Here is a 22,754-nt window from a genome sequence, read left to right on the forward strand (position 1 = left end):
TAGGTAACTTCTGCAGGCATTATGCATACATTTAAAAAATACACATAAATAGATTACCTTAGGGCCTTGTGGGCCAGGTAGGCCAGGGGGACCCTAGAAAAAACAAAAACAGAAAATCTAATGAATCTGTATATGAAGCAGTAAATAAGTAAAAACACTGCACACATAAACATGTACACTCTCACACTGACCTGTGGACCTCTGACTCCACCTCTAATGAGCGCATCACTCTTGCCAGATCCCTCCATATCCTGAAAACAACAGTTAGATGTTACACATCAAACTGAAACCTTGGTGACATGATGAGGGTGATGTAATTGAATGAAATGTGGTCACCTCTACAAAGAATTTGGTTCCTGGAGGTCCGGGGGGCCCAGGGGGTCCAGGTGGACCTGATGGGCCTCTCCTTCCCTGTGGACCGCTGGGCCCTTGCGGCCCTTGAGGCCCTCCTAGGCCCTCACCTCCACATTCGCCCTGCAGAGATAAAGAGAAACGGAAAGCGCCTATTACCTGCCTCACTAACATTCATTTGCCCTTATTCTAAACTGACAAACAACAGGAAATATGTGGATTTTGGGGGAAAATAGAATTATACACTTGTACACGATGTGCAGTAGATTTTTGCGATACTGTATGATATCGAGGATAAATTACCTTTGGTCCAGGTGACCCAGGTAACCCTTGATCACCCTAAAGATGTAATGAAAGAAGAGAGAAAGAAGGATTACTTCTGCCGTAAGCATTTTATGAAACTTACTTCCTTATGTGGAAAATGAGAAAACATAATATCAGTATAATTGAGGTAGTCCATACATGGTGGAACATGGACATCAAAGTAAGTTGGATGTGTTCATGAGATAAAATGTAACCACTTGTAATCAGAATCTTAAAAGTTAAGGACTTCTGTACATCATTAGATAATCTTGTAAGCATGCTCATTTGGCAGATGCACTTCATAACCCAGAGGGACACAAATGGGATCATTTCATACAGTGGTTCTCAAACTTTTTCACATCAAGGACCCCTAAACTGACAAAAATTAGACCATGGACTCCCATTTGATAAGATTTTGTCCCAGGGTCCCCCATCTACTACAATTTTTGCATTTAGATGTTTTATTACAGAAAGTGTATGAAACCCATGACCACAATAGTCATACATTCTTTCATTGTGTTACTTATGGATGGAATTAGAGTGAAAATAAATTACTCCTCTTTTTGCTGGGGACCTCCTGGAACCCCCTCAAGGATGCCTGGAGGTCCCTGGACCCCACTTTGAGAACCACTGATTTAAAGACTGTCTGATAAAATGAGGAATAGGAATAGTTTCACTTATTTTTCTTCATTACAGGATCATCCCCCTCTGTACTGAGTCACAGGAAACAAAAAGGGGACAGTGTATGTGTACACTGGAGACTGTGATACTGAGCTACCAGGACTCAGTCTGTCTTGATGATCCTACCTTCTCTCCTTCAGCTCCTGGTAAACCTGGAGCCCCATCTTCTCCTGCTGGACCCTTAACAAACAAATACAGAGACACAAGCAGTTCAGTGATAAGTCACAGGAAAAATGCTAGTATGGAAATATAGCAATATGATGCTAAGCTGTTTGTTGACCCTTTAGCCATTCCAATAAGGGGCCAAGCCAAATCCAAAGGTGACAGTAGGTTTAAAGGAATATCCAACTTCCTTGTCACAGTGATGAAATCATACATGCCAACATTGTTCTGTGTCAATTGGCTTAAGTGCTTCATGCCAACACTTTAGCATAGACAGTACTGAGCGACAGAGGAACTGAGTGACTAGCCTTACTGTCAAAGAAGACTAACTATAAATGCTTCATAAAAGTTTCCAACTTCCATGCAAGATTTGGCTGCATTTGACCCATTTGGCTACTTATTCTTAAGATTGAGACTTTACCATGTGTTGACTGTCTTTCAGCTAAAAAGTAGCATGAAGCAGTGAAGTCAGCAACCAACAGGCAGGTGAAGCATGGATGATTTTGTAGTTTTCTTATCACAACAGGAAAGTTGTCACGCCATTATTAAACATTCAGTGTATTCCTTTAACCAAGCAGCATTGGATCAAAGTACAGCAATGTTTCTGTACCATTGGTTTAGTACAAATTGACAACATAGTGTACCAGAGGCCTCAAAGGTATTCAGTAAAACACTAAATTCCAAAGCAGACTGAAGTATTGGCTGTAAAAACATTGTTCAATACATCAAATTTGGTGAACATATTCATGACACAAGAGAATTAATGAATACTGTCAGGTCAAGATCTCTACTTGACCAAAACTCTGATCCATGAGAGACCTTGTAAAGTGATGGCTGGATTTCATTTATTTTAAAATATTTATATGATCTCCAAAGGATGAATCAATTTTGCCTCATTTAGGCTCTAAGAATAGCAAAATTGTCCAACACTTCAGTACTGTGAGGCAGCCTCTGTGGCCTGGTGGAAGCAATATGCTGCTGTAGCAATAACTAGTATGTATGCCTTGGAATGTTGCATTAGCTGAGAACAGCAGCAACAAAACAATGAAAAAATGGATCAGTACAAACGGAAGATTTGTTCTCTAACCATGTTGGATGACAGAAGCAAAATGGCAGTTCAAATAAAGGTTATAACGGTGAGTTTGTTTTCAGTTACCTTCAGTTCAGTCACTTAACAATGACATGACGCTTTCCTGAACTGAAAGTAAAGTTTTAAGCAGGTTATATGTAAGCAGAAATATAGCCCACAAACACACACACACACACACACACACACACACACACACACACACACACACACACACACACAGAGCACTTCAGCCAGCGAGGTAATATAAAAACAATTTCAGTTTAGCCAGCTGCCAGCCACCAGTTAAGACAACATGGTTGGAGATAATGTACAGTCATTAGCCTGAGCACTGGGGCAGTGAGCTAGAGTTGCTCTTCATCACAGGTATCACAAGGAAAGCAGAATTTATTTAAAAGTTCATTAAATGTATTCAAATAACACTAAGATTGCCTCAAATACAAGAGATGAGTGATGTTGCCTCAGTACACTGGCCTTTGACTGTAATTCTGCCTTTTTATTGTTTGCCGGTTTACTAAGCAAACCAGGACAATATACCTCGCCTGATACCCAAGCAGACCCGAGGTCCAGCCCAGACCCGGAGGCAAAACTGGACTCAGAACTGAATCCAGAACTGAACCCAGAGCCAAGGCCAGAGTACAACTCTGAACTCAAACCTGAGCCTTCAGACCCAGAACCACTAAACCAATCCTCAAACATCTGGAACAGAGTGGAGAGGAGGAGGAGATGGTGGGAGTAGAAAATGGACAACAAGAATAAGGAGGGGGCAGATTGAAAGAGAAGAAAAGGAGGGCAATCATGATTAAAGACAGGGGTGACATATGGGAACAGAGGTAGGATAAAAAACAGGCTGGTCATTGGCCAAGACACACATGAATACTAATTAGTACAGTATAGTTTAAGGAGAGATGATCATTTAAAGTCAATTTTATATGGAAATGGGAAAAATGATCTCAATAAAAGCATATAAGATTAAAAAATCTTATATAAGAGACTAAACAGTGGAAAAGGAGAGAAACAGACAATACTCCGTGATAATAAAGACAGAAATACAGCAACACCACAAGTATGTAACATGAAGGGAAAAGTATTAACATATAATTAAAGCAATTGAATAGTACACATAGAGATTCTTACAGAGCATGCTTCAACATTTTTACAGTACTTAAACTTTTTAATTCTAAATTTAAGGCAAACAGTTTTTATCTGTGATTTGTGATTTTCAGTCTGTATTACAATAATAACTCCAGTCAGCATGGAAGCCTTAAAATCCTCCAGCTACATTCTACCTGAGAAGACACAGATAATTCAGTGCTATTATATTTCAAGAAAACTAAGAAATATATCTGTCCCAGTGAGATTTAGTAAGTCTTTGTGGATGTTGTTATTTTAAAGTAAATATTTATAATAATTGAAAACTGATAAACCAGTCAAAAAAGAATCAGTAAAAGAACCAGGCAGTCAGTGAAAGAGTATTTGAAACATCATTAGGCTCTAAAACTGTGTACTACAACCCAGACTAATGAATTATGTGTCTGTAGGTTATACAGTGTTGTTACATGAATAAACATTTGCATTGAAAATGAAATGTTTCAGGTCAGCAGGTCTCACTTAGCTCCATTATATTTGTAACAAAATGTAACTGAAAGTTGAATGCTGTATGTTTTTCATCTGGGAAACTTACTGGTATTCCAGGTTTGCCTTGGAGCCCGTCTTTGCCAGGGGGACCAGGTGGTCCAGTGTGCCCAGGAGAGAAGCCTTCAGCTGTTTCAGATGATGACAAGCCGGGTCCAGGGGGACCAGGAGGTCCTGGAGGCCCTGGTGGACCAGGAACACCCTGCAGGAAAGAGAGTTTACACTTTATCAAGTCTGTCAATTCAACTATCTACCATATCTCAGAAGTCTGTCTCTTACCCTGATGAGTTCAGTGTCACTGTCCTGGTCTTCAAACCCAGAACCCAGGGCATCCGCTCCGTACTAAAACACAGAAAACACACACTTACACATTGAGATGATTGTGGTTCCACTTAAATCAAGCTTCAAACCAAATGGGCTCGACTCTGATCTTTAACTACTGTCGATTGTATCACAAAAAACAGGATAATTCCATGAGTGGATGTTCTTTGTACAACAAAAACAAAAGTATTAGATACTCACGGGTACACTGCGTGATCTGGGGGGTCCAGGAGGTCCAGGGAGGCCAGGGGGGCCTGGTAAACCAACTCCTGGGTCTCCCTGCAGAGAGGGAAGGCAAGAGGAAGAGGATAGGAGAACAACATTTGACATTAAAAGTGACCTTTAATTTGAGTCTAACAATTGTAAAATGTTACTATTTGTAACGCATGTTGGCTGTACCTTCTCTCCTTTGGTTCCAGGTTCTCCGTCCAAACCTGAAAATCCCTGCGCTCCTTTCTGACCCTGCAGGTAAAAAAAAAAAGTTAGTTATTACAAGTGATGTAAAGCATAGCAATGAAGACATCAGAAGAAATGAAGAGATAAATAACTTACTGGATCTCCTTTATCACCCTGTCTTCCCTGTGAAAAGAGAGTGCAAAAGTATTTAATAGAAAGTTAAAAAAAAGGATTTAGGATTAACCCTTGAGTTTAGATTTTCCTTTAAATGCATTTTCCCTGCCTAAAGATCTGAAACACACACACACACACACACCTGCTGTCCATCTCTCCCTGGTTGTCCCGTGGATCCAGGGTTCCCTGGTGGTCCTGGTGGCCCTCTTGGTCCAGGCTGACCTTGCCTAACTGAGGGGGTGATGCCTGGGGGACCAGGTGGGCCAGGATGGCCTCTGGGTCCAGGATCCCCTCGCTCTCCTTTCAACCCATGCTTGACGTGACCCTAGAAATATAAATAAAACTCTCATGTCATTGATGTACTGTATATAGAGAACACATGCAGTAAAATGCTGTGTGGAATATTTCATAATGTTTTGACTGACACTGACAGCAAAATAAGAAAATAAAAGGGAGGTGAGAGAGTGAACTTACGTCTTCTGATCTCTCCCCTGGCTCTTCTGTCCGTGGTGGCCCTGTAAACAACACATGATGTCATCAACAGATTTGACCAATCAAATTCCTCTGAGATCACCCGGATAACTTGACACTTGGCAAAGCTGAGTGACTGGATTCACACAAACGCAAGTGTTTCAAAACCCTGAAGACTGTAAAGAGATGATTTCTTTAACATGGAGACATGAAGCCAAACTGAATAAACATACATTTATAATAATTGACTACATTTATCTCCATTTCCTCCATCTGTTCATCTAAATGCTGTTTTTGCTGCATCCTATTACATGTTGCTCCTATAACAAATTATTTGATCAGAGTGAATAATGTCTTTAGTTTAAACAGTATGTTTATTCAACTTGGTTATTGTAGATTTGCCTTGATTTGTTCTAGAATGCCCTGGTACACACTCACACAGTTATGAGTAATATATTTACACCAAAAACCACAGGACAACCATACTGTGATTAGTCTGCAAACACTGTACATGTCTTGCTGAGGGGCACTTCATATCCTTCTCCAACCTTTTAGACCACTGCTGGCCCTAGCTAATCAAAACACTAGATTTTTAATAGAATATCTGTTTTGTTGGTGAAACATAACATAACATGAAATTTACCAGAGATGGACACAGCCAAGTAGGTACAGTTATGCATGAGTCATCGTGACCCCCAAGAAACTGTTACTGTAAGTTAAGATTCATTCTGACCTTTTGCCATCATTTCTTTAGTGGCCTCTGTTGGGGTCTGATGACCTGAATACTCATCAAGCTCCACCTCTGGAGCCTCAGTGGGCGGTGCTCTGACTGGGAAGCTGTCCTCCTCCTACAAGATATGAGAAAGATTAATGGGGAAAAGGTAAGAAGCTCACCAAAACTATAATGGGTTCTCCTGTGAGGAGCAGGAATATGCTTGATAATGATATATGGCCATCTCTTCTCTGTATTTATGGTTTGTCATCTGCAGGCCACAGTTCCATGGGAAGCAGTTTAATCTACAAAGATGTTAAACATGTATTTTTTTTCTTCTGGTTGCACTTGGCAGTAAGTCAGGAGATTACTAAAATAATTTGGATTCATCCTCTGAGGACCATGAATGTCTGACAGATCTGCTAAGCAACAGACTTGCATCACTGTCAGAACATGTCCACCATGACTTTAATATCTGGTAACAGTTATTCAGCTTCTGAAGGACAGTTTTTCTTTGAAGCTTCAAAGTCAGTGTTGAGTAAGGGATGTTTAGGTCAGACTGACCTAAACATTCCTGATTGTGGGAGGATGAAAGATGGTACCAGAACAGAGACGAAACACTCACGCACATTAAGAGCTCTGTATCTGGGTTTATTGATGAAAAACAAGGGTGTGCATCGTACACAGCAACGGCAGCAGACATAACAACTGGACACACGGTGCACAGTGCTTCACAACAACCACTGTCTTTTGCAACTACCATTTTAACAAATGTCTCTTGTGCAGCCATTTCTCAAGCCCACAGAACGTTTTTACATTTAATTTCACAAAAATCTGTATGAAATGTTACCAAGGTCCCCAAGAGAGTTGGCAGTTGCTGTTATGATGCAGCCATGAAGCTATGGTAGAAGAGATTAAGTGAAATGAAATTACAGTTCAGTTATATAATCAGGCATGGTAGTGCTGTTTTTTTTCCCCCGCATCTGAATCCAGTACTTCATCCAGCCAACCTACCTGTGCTGTGCCGTGTTTTCTCTCCTGTGTGTTCTTCATCATTTCCTCCTCTGTCTCTCTGTCGTCCAGAGCATCGTCTCCGCTGGCGTATCCTGAGGCCTTTATCAAACATCACATCATGTGTTGATATCAGAAAACAAGCTTGTGGCAAAAGTTGCCACTAGCTTGTGTTCCACTTGTGTTCCACTTTAGCCAGTTATTGATACCATCATGAAGGAAAGAATGAATAAAATAAATGAGAAAAGAAAGAGAAAAAGAAAGGAAACTCCACTGCAAACATTCAAGTTCTGTATTTCTAGCCTGGAATCTAATTGCTTGCAGAGGTGTTTTTAGAAAAATCCTGTAGAAATTACACTAATTACATAATGTACTCCATATGACACCCACACAGGGCCAGAAAAAAGCAAAACATTTTCAAATTACTGCTAAAACGTACTCATTTGGTCAGTCAGTGTAACTGTGTAAATGCTGGATCAATATTTACTTGTCCTTAGAAGTACATTTATTACACAGCAGTGTTCATGCTAACCTTTTCAATACATTGGAAGGACTTTAATGTTCATGTTCTCATCACTAGATAAGTTAAGAGGAACAATCCCTTCTAGTTTCTAGTGTTTCTGTTCAGTGAGGTCCTTTGATCACTAGGGGGTGCTGCTGATCCACGTGCCTTTAAACAACAGCAGCGTTTAAGCAACCGAATCGCTGGCAGAAACATTTTTTTTGTCTTACATAGAGCGTTCCTGTATGTTGACCACTTCTGTTCTATGCATTAGTTCTACTATTTACTTTACTGTTTACATTTGTTCTGTTATTATTGGCTTGTCAGTTATCTGTAGAGCACTTTGAATTGCACTAATCTGTATTAAAGGGACTATACAAATTAAATTTGATTCACTGATATGAATATACTGTAGAGGTAAAGCTACCATTGTGTTTATGTGTGTTTCTTACATAAGGATCGTCATCTTCACACTGCTCCTCAGCTGCTCTGGGATCATCTTTAATCACCAGCTGCTGAATAGATCCCTGCACAGAGATGGAGAGAGAGAGAGAGAGAGAGAGGTAACAAAAATACGACAATTCTTATTTTCAGGTGATTATACACTAATTAAAAGATACTTATAATATTAATATCATATATAATATTATATTCAATTTCTGCCAAGTCCATTCTGCTAGATGCCACTAAATTCTGAACACTGCACCTTTTAGCCATCGTAAAAGCAAACACGTATGATTTTGTAGAAATTAGTACAATTTCATCCACAGTAACAGATTTCTCTCTATAAATCTGCTTGACTGTCAAATGTTAGTGAATCACAGACACTGACACTAGGCTTCCTTATATTTCAGATGTTTCTGATTAATGATTTTTTTCCCCTCCTATTTCACAGCAGCCAGTTACACACTGAAATAAGCTGACCTTTCTACATTTTTCCCAAAGGCAATTCTAAAGAGACAAACATGACGTACAAACATGTAAAGTACATCTTGACATCATTACATCAAATTACTAAATAATTTCACTAACTACTCTTTTTTTCACTCAAAATTCTAAGATTTGTATACAATTTAGTTTTGTCTAAGAAAGTTTAAATAGCCAAAAAAAAAAAAGTTGTTTCCATTAACTCGCTATATAAAGCGCATATCTTTAAAGTGTGAATGATTGTGTTATAGCCTCTTTTTCCAGCACACACACAATGAAGTACAGTCCACTTGCTGATATCACCATAGAGACCAGATCTCCAAAGACACACACAAGCGTGCACAGCACTCACATTCACAGCATGGTAGTAACTGATTTTTATGGGAACATGGAGAGAGCTGTCCATTCCTTTGGCCAATACTCATAACATTTACAAGATTCGCACACAAACACATGCTGATTAAAAAGGGCCCCATGCTATGACCGCTCTGCTTTGAAGCCCATGACAACAAACACAAGGACACATGCACACATACACACACAAACACACACACATACAGTGACCCAGATATTTCGGACTGGACATGACTGATGCCGTACATCCACATATTCTGTCGTCATGCTTCAGATAACCCGTTCGCAAAGTCAGGCTACTCTGAATGAAATGAGAATGACTGCGTCCTCTTGCCATGGCAACAGCAAGTGATTCGCGGCTTGTATTTATCTTTGTAAGCATTGTGGATTTGAAAATGGATTAACAGCAGTTCCCGTAGTAATTGCAGTCTCAAGAGAGTTTTAGTAGCTGGCTCTATAGGTCAAGTCTTCTATTACACAGTATGTTGTCATTCCTATTGACCAAGGAACAACATTTATGTAGTCTACGAGACCTCGGATTGACTTTTCACACACATTTCATCGACATGTCTGTATATTATCATGTTATTTTATTTACAGCTTGGTGCTAAAGTTGAGTTAAAGGTTTATCTTAAAAATTATAATTGTATGGTAATTACCATACAATTAAAGCATTTTCTTGGACCTTTGAGTAATGAAGACCTTTTTCTGTCAGTCAAAGGCGGAGTCAAGCCCTTGATCTGACCACAACTAAGCCTTGTTGATATGTCTGACTTCCTCATCTGCTATTGACTTACTCCCCTTCCTCTCCTCCCCATCTCTCCCTTCTTCATCCTCTCTTTTCATTCCTTCCCTTGTACTTCCTCTCTGTCTCTGACCTTCAAAGTTTTATTCAGCCAAGTCTGTGCAAAAGACCGCTGTTTTCTTCAGGATGTAGTACTAGAGGTGGACATGATATTTTGACCCAACAATACCAGATTGTGCTGGTGAGGGATTAACATTGAAAAGCATACTGGACTGATTTTCTTAATCTTTGGACAGAGCTAGGATTACAGTTTTCCCTGCAGCTTCCAGTCTTTATGCTAAGCTACGCTAATTGACTCCCAGCTCTAGCCTTATATAATGGACATACATGAGAGGTCTCGATCTTCTTGTCTAACTATCTGTACCGATGCACACAACCCTATAAATACAGCCTAAAACCTGGTGCAAATGTTCACATGCACTTTTTGGTAGCTTTCATTTGTCCTTTTTCTGCTTGAATGGCAATAATAATAGCATTTTTTTGATTACAGCAGCTCTTTTACTTTATGTCCTGCTTGTTGCATATTCAACAATGTTCATGAGAGTAGACAGCATTCAGCTCTTTTACATGGTGATGAGAGGCCAAAACACACATGCACACACCTACACAGACACACAGACACACACAAAGGAATGTAATCCTGAGGCCAACCGCAGAGACCAACTACACACTGATATTGACACATGCAGGATCTCATTCCCTCTTGTTCCTTTTGCTCCTCTTGTGACAACTCATTGTCCTCCACTAGATACAAGCTTACCCACAGACACACCGACTAATACAAACTTTTTTCACTTACCACAAACTTGTCAAGCCCCGTGCTCCCTGCATTTGCAACGAAAATGCCTGAGTTGTGTGAGAAAGCAAGTCTTTCTGGTCTTCGATGGAAGGTAGTCCTCTCGGCCTCACCACAGTCCATGTAGAGACGCACCTCTTCGTGCTCCACCACCACCTGACAGATCAATACACCCATTTAATACAGTGTTTTATCATGGAATGTTTCCTATTGTTCACCACTGGGGGAAAACTTCCAGAAATATGGCTTTTTTCCTCAGAGGTCAGAGGTCAGGGTCAGCAATCAAAGTATTTCAGCAATGAAGATGCTTGAGTCGAGGGCTGTCACTCTATCAAGCTTATAAATATTCAACTCTGATATTGTGATTCTTTGCTCTTTGCTCTGAAATTAAGAATATCCCTAATAAATTGTAAATAAAATATAGGAAAGACATAAAAAAACATTAATTGCAAATTTTACTGTATTGTACCTAAGGCAGATGCAGTATATTGCTTACTGTGAATCGTGTCCACTGGTCAGTCATGTCTGGGACACTGAAGGTAGCAGCTTTGTGGCTGTGGGAGGCTTGCTCTCTGTCAGTATAGTACAGTAAGATGCTCTGGAGGCCCCCACGGACTGGAGTGAGGGCCAAACCCAGCTCCACCACCTTCTGACGGGCATCTGTGATGGCAAAGAGCACACCTCCTCGCTGGTTGGCTGGACGCACCTGGGGTTAGGGCAAGGTAGAAGACACTGGAGGTCACTAGAGGCTTATTACTTTGGCACAGTGTCACGTTACAATCAATATTACATACCATACCATATCATGCTGCAAGACACATAAATGCAGTAATGTACCAGACTGTGTGCCACTAAAGTTCCAGTACAAATGAAAACAATCATTCCTCTCTGTGTTTATTTATCAACCAGTCATTCCGATCAGTCTGTAGGACATCATGTTACTGCCATGAAAAGAATACTTTATTTTGATTGACTATGAAGATACCACACACAGAATAAATTGATTTTAAACTTTAAAAGTTTCTAAAAATCATTGCTTATGAATGCCTATGCAGGCTGAGGAAAGAGAAAATGAGAAAAAGACAAAAGGTGGAACTTCAGAAAAACTGGGACCTGGACATGTCTTTTGTTTTACTGTCAGAATTCCACAAGGTGGCGACTTTGTGTAGCCGTACCTGACCATAAAGTTGTTAAGCATTAAAGGTGCAATGTGTAGGATTTAGTGGCATCTAGCGGTGAGGTTGCAGATTGCAACCAACTGAATACCACCCACCCACCTGCCAAGCATGTAGGAGAACCTATGGTTGCCGCAAAATGCAAAAGGCCCTCTCTAGAGCCAGTGTTTGGTTTTTTTAGGCTACTGTAGAAATATGGCAGTGCAACATGGTGGAGCCTCTCCCTATGTAGATATAAAGGGCTCAGTCTAAGGTAACGAAACACAATAATTCTTTTTATCAGGTGATTATGCACTAATGAAAACATACTTATGAATATTATATTCCATTTCTGCCAAGTCCTTGCTACATGCCACTAAATTCTACACACTGCACTTTTAAAATTAAACTCCTGTAATGTACTTTCTTCTGACTTGATAAGCCCTGCTGTTGTGTGTGGCTCTGAAGCACTACATTTATACCACACGATCACAGCTTGAGGAAGTTTAAAAGCCACAGGTTGTGGGTTAACCTCTATTGTTTAGTATTACCGTGACAATGATGGCGAAGTCCCTGTAGAATGACCCTGGCACAAAGGTCTTGGTGAGCCGGCCGATGTTGGCTTCAGGCCCGAAATTGTAGGCTGGAAAACCCTCGTAGCCAGGAGTGAAGGAGACCGAAGGAGGGAGGGGGACGCCTATCAACTCCGTCAGGTCCAGATGACCTCCTGAGCCTCGCTCTGACAGAGACAGACACAATATAAAAAAGGTGAAAAATTGAGAAAGAGGGAACAACAGATAGAAGCAGGAGGAAAGAAGCACCAGTTTTTAGAGTTTTTTTGATGTAGATGTCCGAATCCCCATCTTCCCTAATGTCTGCTACCTGTGGTTCTGGTTCATACACCACATTAGAGTGAGAAAGAGAGGTACTTGTGAATCATCTTGACATGGCTTTAATTTGACTTGATTTGATCCTGACTCATCCTACGCCTCACTGCTCTGCCTCGCATGGACATAATCCTCCGAAACAGATAAGCACACACAATGTGAGGCAATTAAGAGTGTGTATGCATGTGAAGAGATGGCTTCACATTCTCTTGATTCCCCCCACTTTGGAGACTGTCTCCCGTAGCGACAAACTCTCACCTCAGCATTCCAGCCAGGCTCACCCCTGCTTCGTATATATCTCTGTCATGCACAAACACACACACAACGAGAGATGCATTTGCTTACACTTGCACACACATCAAACACACACCTCACCCACGTGAAAACACACAAGCCCCGACCACACCGGACAGCCCAACATTTGGGGGTCTCTAATTCATCAGCCTGACCAACTGGAAACATACCTGATTAGAGGGTTTAGTGAGTTTGAGTATATGAGGGTGTGCTTCTGTTCACATTTACACATTTATTATTGCAAACACAGGTGGTGAGGTGGGCATTCAAGATGTGCAAACAAAATGCTCAAACACACACACACACACACACACACACACACTAAAGCCATCACACCTCCAGTCCAGATGTGCAGTCATTAGTGCTCTGTAATGACTGAGAGGAACAGACAAATGCCGCTCTGAGAGAACTCAAGCTACAACCAGCATGTTGTCTAGAGGTTTATTCTTCATCCCTGCACTTCAAGAACAGAGATTTGAAAATAATACCCAATCTTCCTATGATAATCTATTCAGAGACTGACTTGGCAGCAGGGACCTGGTGGTGATTACCAGTCATAACTTGGACTGCAGCCATTTCCAGATACTGAAGTACCATTTCACATTAGTACTGTGAAGAGTTCTCAAGGTCCAAGTTGGCCAAAAACGAAGACAAAGGAGGAGCAAAAGCCTTTGTGAGAAAAGGCAGCAATACTAGAAATCTCTCAGCACACCTCTGGGGAGTCAGTTCAGAGACTGACAGAGACGATGATGATGTGCTGTCATACAACAAAATACATTAACTCTAAATATGTTTTACATTTAAATTTACATTTTATCATTTGGCAGACACTTTTATCCAAAGCTACTCTCAGACAATCAAGCGTTAGAGGACAGTGACTCAAAAAGAGCCGTGTTACATATTCTCAACTAACTGACCAGATAGACATGCGATGACAAAAGGTTTTTTGTTGTTGTAGTTGGTTTTTTTAATCATTAAATTGAGAAATGATGAACCTCATTATCAAACTTAATTTTGACATCTTGTAAAAAAAAAAAGAAAAGAAAAAAGCTGTATTGTGTTTAGTGAAGTAAGTGTTCAGCAATATTTTTATATGAACAATCATAATCATAGCTGTGTGTGAGCTTGCTCATAATGATGAACCTGCAGAGAATTATCATACAACTCTGTATCCGTGTTTTACTAAAATTCCAAAACTTTAAGCCTTCTTTTAGCTCATTGTTTTGACTTTCCAGCAGCAGGCAGCTATTTTCAGTGAAAAACCCATTATATGCCACTCCCCCAGCACCAAGCAGCACCAAGCAGCAGTCAAACCTTATTCTGCAATGTGGCAAGTTACTATTGGGGTCAAATGATTGTACTGAAGTAAAAAGTACAATATTTTTCTATGGAAATACAATGCAGTACAAGTACCTCATGAGTGCACAGAAGCAAAATACTTGAGTAATAGAACTTAGTTACTTTTCACCACTGGTTTGGAGACACACACACACACACACACAAAGAATGTGTAACAAGGTCAAATCCCATTCTAATGACATCATGTGATATGGATTTAAAAGTAAATACTTCAACATAACTTATATTGAAATCAAAGATTTAATACTAACACATCTAACACATCTATAAATCTATGATTTCTTTCTATTAATCAGTCCACAGATTTAGTACTACTGTGACCAGCTTCAGTAAATCATTCATTTTTTAACTAAACAGTCAGACAGACAGTTGAATTACTCAGGTGGTCATACAGACTTCAAGCCAGTCAGCCAATCAAACAGCACTCAGTCAGTTCCATTCATTTCTTTAGTCAAACAGTCTGTCAGTCATCTAATCAACCAGTCATTTTGCATCACATTTTCCCACTCTGACTCCCTCCTCCTTAACCTAATCCTCGTCATGTTGGCCACATGGATGCTTGATCAGCTTGTAGAGACTTATAAAACCAATATTAACAACCCCCTCAACGTTGCCACGAATAACCTTTTAAACCCACCTTAACCCTGCCATGCCACACAAAAGCTTCCCACTGCTTGGCCCACTCTCCGTAGATTTCTCAGACTCTAAAAGATTTAGTGCAGAGCACATCAGGGTACAACTGTGTCACATACCAGCACGCTACAGAAACAACAACTAGGGCTTCTGTTCTGCTTCTTGGCATACACAGAGACATGATAAAAACTTAAAATGCAGGATATAATTTAGAGTTATACTGATGTGGATGAGGGACTGAACTACTGACCCATCAACACGACCTGAACAAATGAGAGGGAATTTGGTTAGTAAATGTGATGGACCTGTTAAGCTAAACAAGGGGATGGTAGGGAATAAAAGCCTTGTCTTTTCTCATAGTTTCCTTTAAATTACAAGTAAAATCTTGTTGCATTTAAGCAGAACTGACACATGGCTTGACAATTAAAAGACCAATTTCCTCTGCAGCCATTCAACAGTAGCAAATAATTTTGCACACTTGAAATTTCATATTGCTTCTGTTGAGAGCAGTATCAAAAAAATCCTTGCAATTGGTGAGCAAAGAGGGGCTCAGAGTCAGAGAACAATTTACAAGTTCCCAAACTGGGGGTCAGTAAATCGATAAATTTGAGGGGCTGAGATGATGAACGAGACAGAAAATGTTTTAGGGAAAAAACATTTCTGACACACAAATTATGTTTATTTTTTGATTTTTTTTTTTTTTAAAAAAAAGAGTTCTGCATTATAGTGCTGCATTTTGATTTATTTGGGACACTTGTGAGAAAAAAAGATTAAAAACAAAACACTGATGCAGAGGAGGCCAAGATATTCTGAATTTAAATCAGTAGTATGGATTAAGCTGCAAAAACTCTGAATCCTGCACTTCCCATAATGCAACAGTGATAGCATCTTCGTTAGACCCTGCTGCTGCAAAGCATATCTGTAAAAAACCTCATGCATTTCTTTTAAAATGTGCAGCTTTCAGACTTGCCAAAGCCCCTCCAGAGCCACAGAGAACATTATACAACTGTTTTCACTTCTCATGATGAGGTTGATGTGTAAAATCAAAGGAGTTCTTCTCTAATGTTTACTTTTTTTGCAATCATCTCTTCTACCATCTCACATCTATTCAAATAAAACAGCAAGAGAAGGGAGCAGGACTATGAGAAGGGACTATCATGAGTCAAATAGTTTGAGGACCACTGGTCTAACCACTTGCATCTCTACTAAAGTTAATTGCAATCCCAACCAACTCTGAACTAGAAATCTGCCAGTGAGAGAACTTGAGCCACAAATCTGGATTGTTGCAAATCTCTCAAATGGTCTTCCCCTCTTCTCTTCACCTCGCCTATGACACTCACCACTCTTCCAGTGTTTCAGTGGTTTGTATTGAGATCTGCCGTTGCTGTTTCCACCTGTGTTCTCATCTGGAGGTGGGGTCCCAGGTGCTGCAGTGCTGTGGCCAGAAATTGACACTGCTGGGCGGGGCGTAGGGGTCTCTGTTTGAGTGCTACCCTCTGGAGCTTTCTCCTTCATCTCGTCCTCCTTTCCCACCCACTCCGTTGTTCCCGGGATGTCAGAAGGGCCCGGTGAGATGATGGATGGAGAGGTGATGGAGGGGGGAACAGAGGGAGGAGAAGAGCTGGGGCTGCTTTTTGAGTTTGACCAGAGGAAACTCCACCACTGAGCCCTTACAGGAGAGGAGAGGAGCAGGAGGAGAGCAAGAGACAAGCGAAGGGCTCCCATCCTCTCTGCGTGTCTCACACAGATTCTGTTAACTGCAGCTATGAAATACTACACATGTGCAAACAGGCATAAATGCAAGACAGCTATGAGAGGATGCACACAGTGTTACTGGCACATGCAGGGTTCTGCAGAGTGTACCAAAAGACAATCTCAAGTAATCCAGGAGAGCAGAACAAAATATAATCAAAGAAACTTTCAGCCTCTTACTGTCCTCTCTTCGTGTCCTCTCTCGTTATGTCCTTCCTTTCTCCGTCAGTCTCTCTCACTCTGTTTCTCTCTGATATCTCTCTCTTTTTCCCCTCTCCCTCCCCTCCTCTCTCCCTGTGTAATTACCAACTCGCCCTCCTCTGTTACTCTACAGCACAGCAGACTTGATTTCCTCTCCCTTTTTCTCTCCCTCAGTCAGACAGGCAGATTAGAGAGTTAGTTCACTTCTCCTCCCTCCTCCTCCTCCTCCTCCTCCTCCTCCTCCTCCTTTCCTCTCTCTCCTTTACTCCTATGTGTGTGTGTATGCTCTCTGGATTCAGACTTGGTCTCTCGCTCACTCTTCACACCACACCAACGGCCTGTCAAGGCTAACAGCAGACACAGATTCAAACTCTCCCATGAATGATGCTGCAGGTGCAAAACCTTTGCAGCGGATCCTCACTTCCATTTCCCTGTTGCTGTACAGTGTTTACCAGGTAAAAGTGTGGAAATGCTCAAAGGAAATCACCTTGAGGAATACATTATGATTCATTTAAAAAGAACCAATATCTCCACATCTAAACATTCTACAAATTATGACACTTGTGGTGAGGTGTCCAACAAAATACCATGTGAAACCACAACAAATGAGCCTGGGAAACTGTGTGGGAAACTGTCTGGGAAGCTGTACCATGTACAGTGTTTTAGCCGGTCAGAATCAAACATCCGCAAACACAACGCATTTGAAAGGTTGCTTGAAGGACACAAAAGCCTCTCTCGTCTCTTATGGGTAATAAAATACTTTTAAACAACTACAAGGTACATTCAAAACACACTGTGTTTTGAGAGAAATAGTGTGGGAGAGAAAAATTGTATACAAAACTAAGACCTGAGAGTCAATGATCTGTCTTTACCAAAGGTGGTACAGTGCACAAGAGATGATCAGTTGTTTGGTCTATGAAATGTCAGAGAATGGTGAAAAATGTTGATCAAAGCCCAAGATGCAACCTAAGATGTCTTGTTTTGTCCCAACAAAGTCCAACAGTCCACAACCCAAAGATAGTTTGGTATTATAGAAGACTAAAGAAGCTAGAAAATATTTACATTTATGAAGCTGGAACCAGAGAATTTTAAAAATGACTCTAAACCACTGATTATCAAAATACTGCCAAATCTACTTTGGCAATCGACTGGTTGATAAATCAACTAATCTATATGTTATTACTTTATGACTTGTGTTTTCTTGCGTGATTGTGTTTTTGCATCTGAATTGATCTTAGTTAAATTTCAATCAGTAAGAATGATATTCTTTCCCCTCTGCTTCATCATTTGTTACTATTTCTGTGCCATATTTTTCAACTTCCCTCCATTATGTTGTCAGGTTAATATCTAAGTGGTAACTCATTCTGCTTCTCCTTCTTCACACCATTCGGACAAGTAAAACTGCAACTCCTCTCACTAATCCACACAGCCAATCGCCAAGAATGCTGTTTGTAAAGAGGACGCTGATGATGCCAATATCCAACAGCCAGGCTGGCCCTAATCACAACCATAACGAGCCTTCCACCAAAAACAGCACGCTTTATACCTGTACATTAATTTTTCCTCAGTGAAAATAATATAATTGAGGTGTTTTTTTTCAATTTGTTACTTTCATGATATTTAAATGCTTAAATGGTAGATAATGCTGTCATAAAATGGCTGGACCAATAACAGATAACATTCGTTTATCACCTAAATTTTAGGTGGAAAACATAAAAACTACCAAAAGTTGGATGGAAGCAATTCTCTCTGCTGCAGCTCATTGAACAGTGAGAGAGGCCCCATACTGATGATGACAAAGGGATGCCTGTTCTGTTGTATTGTGCTTCTGGGAATGTTTGGTGAGGTCCAGGATGAGGGTTGGAGTGCTGCTGAGGATACGGTCTTGGGTGGAGGTGTTTGTTCAGGCTGACATTTTCACATTAGGGGTGTGGTGACACCCCTAATGTGAAAGCATGTTTGATGACCTTCATTTTCTTGTTAAAAAAAACCTGGTGGGAAGACTCTGCAAACATGTGTCTCAATCTTCTTCCACTAGATGTAGACATTTTAGGGGGTTGTAACCTGAGGCAAAAGTGGAAACGACCAAAATTGCAAGTCTTTATGGTTTGTAATGAGACAGATGATGATGGTGGCATCAGTACTATATAACACTGTGGCAACCTACTGTGTAATATCAGAGAAAGTTTTAGTTGAACCCATTATCACTCAGTGTAAGCAGGTTACAGCAGACATTATCACTTGCCATAGTGAGGAAAGCACAGGTGTTACTAATAACATTAACAATGGCTGCATTCTATTCAAGTGTCCCAGTAAGTCGTGAATGACAGTGTGACAGTGAGCCAGTATGCACAATACCAGGACCCAGAAACTGAGCAGCTAAATGGTATTCAGCAATTATTAATTTTATTATTTACACCTGTCCATCTTTCCTACAGTGACATGTCAAAATGTCTTCTATGAAAAAGTTATAATATATAACTTATAATTAGGTATAAGTATGTGAGATAAGGAGAAGAACCGTTACCTAGCTCTTCAGTTCCTGGGGGCTTTTACGACACTTGTAGGTCATTGTTTGGGTTTTATGGCCCAAGTTCAGTCTGTGCTGTTTTTATCAGTACCATAGGCAGCTGTTTTCAACAAACAAGCTACGATAGCCTGTCCACCACCAAACAGCAGACAAAGTTAGCAACTAGCTGGTGAAGAAGGTTGAACATTTAACTTAGGCTAAATCCTATGGCTAAACCTTTGTATGCTACTCTTGCAAGCAAGAATTGGTGGAGAACAAATCAGAGTTAAGAGAGTGAATATTGGACTAACATTCATCAGGTGGCCTGAAGCACAACTTCAAACAAAAGTTAATGTTGCTATGTGTCTGCTGGTGTGTGGGTGTGTACTCAAGTAAAGTTTTGCTCACATGTTAGCAAATATGTCTTCCTATAGGTTTAATGAACAACCAGGCAAACAACAGTAATGTCTGCAGAGTTAAAAGGCTTGTTGCCAATGTTCTCCCTTTTTTTTAAAGATATGTTTTGGTGCCTTTTTTGCCTTTAATGGAGAGCTGATAGCAGAGAAGCGACAGGAAACGGAGGAGAGAGAGAGAGAGAGAGAGAGGGGTATGACATGCAACAAAAGTCCCAAGCTAGAGTCAGAACCAGGGTCATTGCAGGCATGTGGCATGCACTGTAACCATTAGCTACCAGGGCATTCCCAATTGCTCAATATTTAGCATTACTCATTAAAATATCACAGGCAGTCCCACAGCAATAAAATGCTTGACTTACCTTACCTCCATTGCAGAAACAAAACCACCACAGAGATGTAATCAGAGCATCTCGCTATTCACACTGAAAGTGACTCAGTTACTGGGTTGCTATTTTCCGAGTGTGGCCAGTGCTGGAGGAAATCTGTCGAAAAGTTGCAAAAGTGCTCATAACTAGTGCATGCGGCAAATTTCGGCCCTTTAAATAAACAAAAATGTATGAGATTGATGTGTTTTTTCAATCCATATGTCTTATACCTAAAAATTGGTGATTGAGAAAATTGCTGCAGGACAGTTACATAAGGTGTGAGAGAAGGAAAACTACTTGATATGTTGGCACAAAGTCAACCAGAGAAGTTGTAAGTAGTAAAGTCAACATTAATCCGTTTGTAGAAGCAACCTTGATGAGTTTCATCAGACCCGTGGGAGCCATGCTGGTCAGAACACACTAACACATAAACAGTGGTGGGAGAAAAAGGATGGGTGGACTCTAATGGAGCAGATGACAGGTTTAAAATTTAAAGAGAGGGTGAGGAAACTGCCTGAGGGGGGTAAAGCTTGATTAGACATGGATTAGCAAGGGATGGGGGGTTGTGGGATGGGATAGGTTGAGGAGGAGTTAGAGGGGGTCAGGAAGTGAGGCATGGGTGGGGGGGGGGTGACCCTGATGATACACCCCAGTGAAACTTGTACATATGTACTGTGTAATCATAGCTTCATTCCTCCTACCAAGTGTACTAAGGGGGTATTTTTCGATTATAGTCGTTAGCTATTATACAAGTCATATCCACGGATGAAAAATACAGCATGTCTTTAAAACAGTATTCACAGCAGAACAAGCTATAAACCCAACATTAACATGTTATCACCTTATCAAATTTGTTTGTAATGTAAGTCCCAATATTCATTCTCATTTTAGCTCTGTTTTGTTCTCCACCAACTCCTGAGAGCAGTATTCGTCTCATTAGCTGCTCAAGGCTTCACTATGATCACTGGTTGCTAACTTTGTCCGTCATTTGGTGCTGGAGAAGTAGCGTACAGTAAGTTTATCTGAGTTTTTGTTTTGCCAAACACAACAGCAGCCTTTTCTGTCTGGAAAGAGGTTAAATGAGAGCCATGAGGCTGAACCAAAACAGTAAAGGAAACTTTAAATAAAGGCCATCAAATGCCAATAATAATCTCAGTAAATGGTTTAAATTAAGTTAAATTAGGCTGTTATCTCTTGGCAGAGGTGGCAATCAGAATGTCAGTGATAGAACAACAGATAGAGGTCACTAAGCTGTTACCTATTAAACTGGAATCAGTCATCTATTTGAGGGTATACATGAAATGAAACGATGAAAGTGACCGTTAGCATGGCTTCTACCAAGCATAATGTTGTCAACAAGTAAAAAACAAAGTGGTCACTTTCATGTGCAGTGGCTGGTGAAAAGCAGCCACATTCTTATGAGTATTTTCAGACCCCCTTTTTCTATACATGGTGACCCCATTTAGGGCCTCTGGATTCCAGGAAGAGTAACCCCTTCACCCTTCACCTCACTCTCACTTCCCGCTCTACCTAGCAACCATCCCAACAATAAACTCTAATTGGTTTACTGTCACAGCCTATCGCACGGGGGATGCTATGAATTTATTCACAGAAATAACCATTTAAGTGGCTGCAAGAGACAGAAGGGAAATCACAAGACCAATAGACATGTGTCCATATGGCAATATGTGTAAAACAGTTTTTAAAGATTAACTTGCTGCTTTGGACACTGAAATATGTTGTATTATTATATGAAATATACCCTAAAGTCAGGCTTAATGGTGAATTTGTGTGTCCCACAATTTGTGTACCATATACTTAATAAAATGTCAGCAGAAGCATGATTACATATCAGCCTCTATAACTTCAAAATCAGCACAGCAGTGGAAAACACTATAAAGAGGATACAGAAAAACAAAACTGTAAAAAAGAATCTGTAATATAGTCTTGCTCACTTACCAGTACTTTGGTACCACCTAGTGGCTAGGGACAGTAATGCATGCAGAATAGAGAGTAGTTCAAACCATGCTTCAAATTCAGTCATGTCATCGTAATACATATAATAAAATTTAAAATACTGTACACAGAATCTGCACAACCAAGTCTGTTTCTAGGTCCATGAAGTGAAAACATTCAATCACCAATGATTTTCCAAGTCTTATTTTCAATGAAATTTTGGTGAAATTACATTTCTCTTATGTCTTAACTGGTAATGTGCTGTAAGACTATGAGAATACCTACAGAACAAAGTTTCACTTGTTTGTAGTAGTCATGTAGATTCACCCATATAAGGCTTTTGTGTCAAATTAAAGGGTGGATCCACAGAAAAGACAAATAAACAGAGGGGGAACAGTAAAAATAACTCTTCTATGTGCTAATAGTAGAACTATGATTGTAAAATGCTCATTATGATCAACACTGTCATGTTAGAGTGTGTTCATGTCTCTTTTTGTGTGTTTGTATGTCCTACGTGTCTGTGTGTGTCCTGATTTTGTG

The 22,754-nt window shown here is 40.3% G+C and overlaps 1 protein-coding gene across 5 annotated transcripts in view; it reads right to left on the reverse strand.

The window, feature by feature from the left end:
* The window catches only part of col15a1b (collagen, type XV, alpha 1b), a 55,080-nt gene that overhangs the window by 15,749 nt on the left and 16,577 nt on the right, over positions 1-22,754 (reverse strand). For 2 of the 5 annotated variants that reach the window (XM_067604981.1, XM_067604978.1), the window contains exons 1-20: positions 16,356-17,046; positions 12,394-12,581; positions 11,185-11,394; positions 10,692-10,844; positions 8,259-8,333; positions 7,308-7,406; positions 6,315-6,429; positions 5,585-5,625; positions 5,253-5,435; positions 5,093-5,119; positions 4,940-5,002; positions 4,742-4,819; positions 4,499-4,561; positions 4,269-4,421; positions 3,122-3,283; positions 1,462-1,515; positions 655-690; positions 337-474; positions 192-251; positions 58-93 (exon numbers count right to left, since the gene is read on the reverse strand). In XM_067604981.1, the coding sequence (XP_067461082.1) occupies positions 58-93; positions 192-251; positions 337-474; positions 655-690; positions 1,462-1,515; positions 3,122-3,283; positions 4,269-4,421; positions 4,499-4,561; positions 4,742-4,819; positions 4,940-5,002; positions 5,093-5,119; positions 5,253-5,435; positions 5,585-5,625; positions 6,315-6,429; positions 7,308-7,406; positions 8,259-8,333; positions 10,692-10,844; positions 11,185-11,394; positions 12,394-12,581; positions 16,356-16,740 (2,319 nt within the window). In that variant the 5' untranslated portion in view covers positions 16,741-17,046. Of the gene's footprint in view, positions 1-57; positions 94-191; positions 252-336; positions 475-654; positions 691-1,461; positions 1,516-3,121; positions 3,284-4,268; positions 4,422-4,498; positions 4,562-4,741; positions 4,820-4,939; positions 5,003-5,092; positions 5,120-5,252; positions 5,436-5,584; positions 5,626-6,314; positions 6,430-7,307; positions 7,407-8,258; positions 8,334-10,691; positions 10,845-11,184; positions 11,395-12,393; positions 12,582-16,355; positions 17,048-22,754 lie in introns of those variants that run through there. The other 3 variants (XM_067604979.1, XM_067604983.1, XM_067604982.1) reach the window with 3 other exon arrangements.

This window comes from Thunnus thynnus, chromosome 12 (genome assembly GCF_963924715.1).
Source record: "Thunnus thynnus chromosome 12, fThuThy2.1, whole genome shotgun sequence".
NCBI lineage: Eukaryota > Metazoa > Chordata > Actinopteri > Scombriformes > Scombridae > Thunnus > Thunnus thynnus.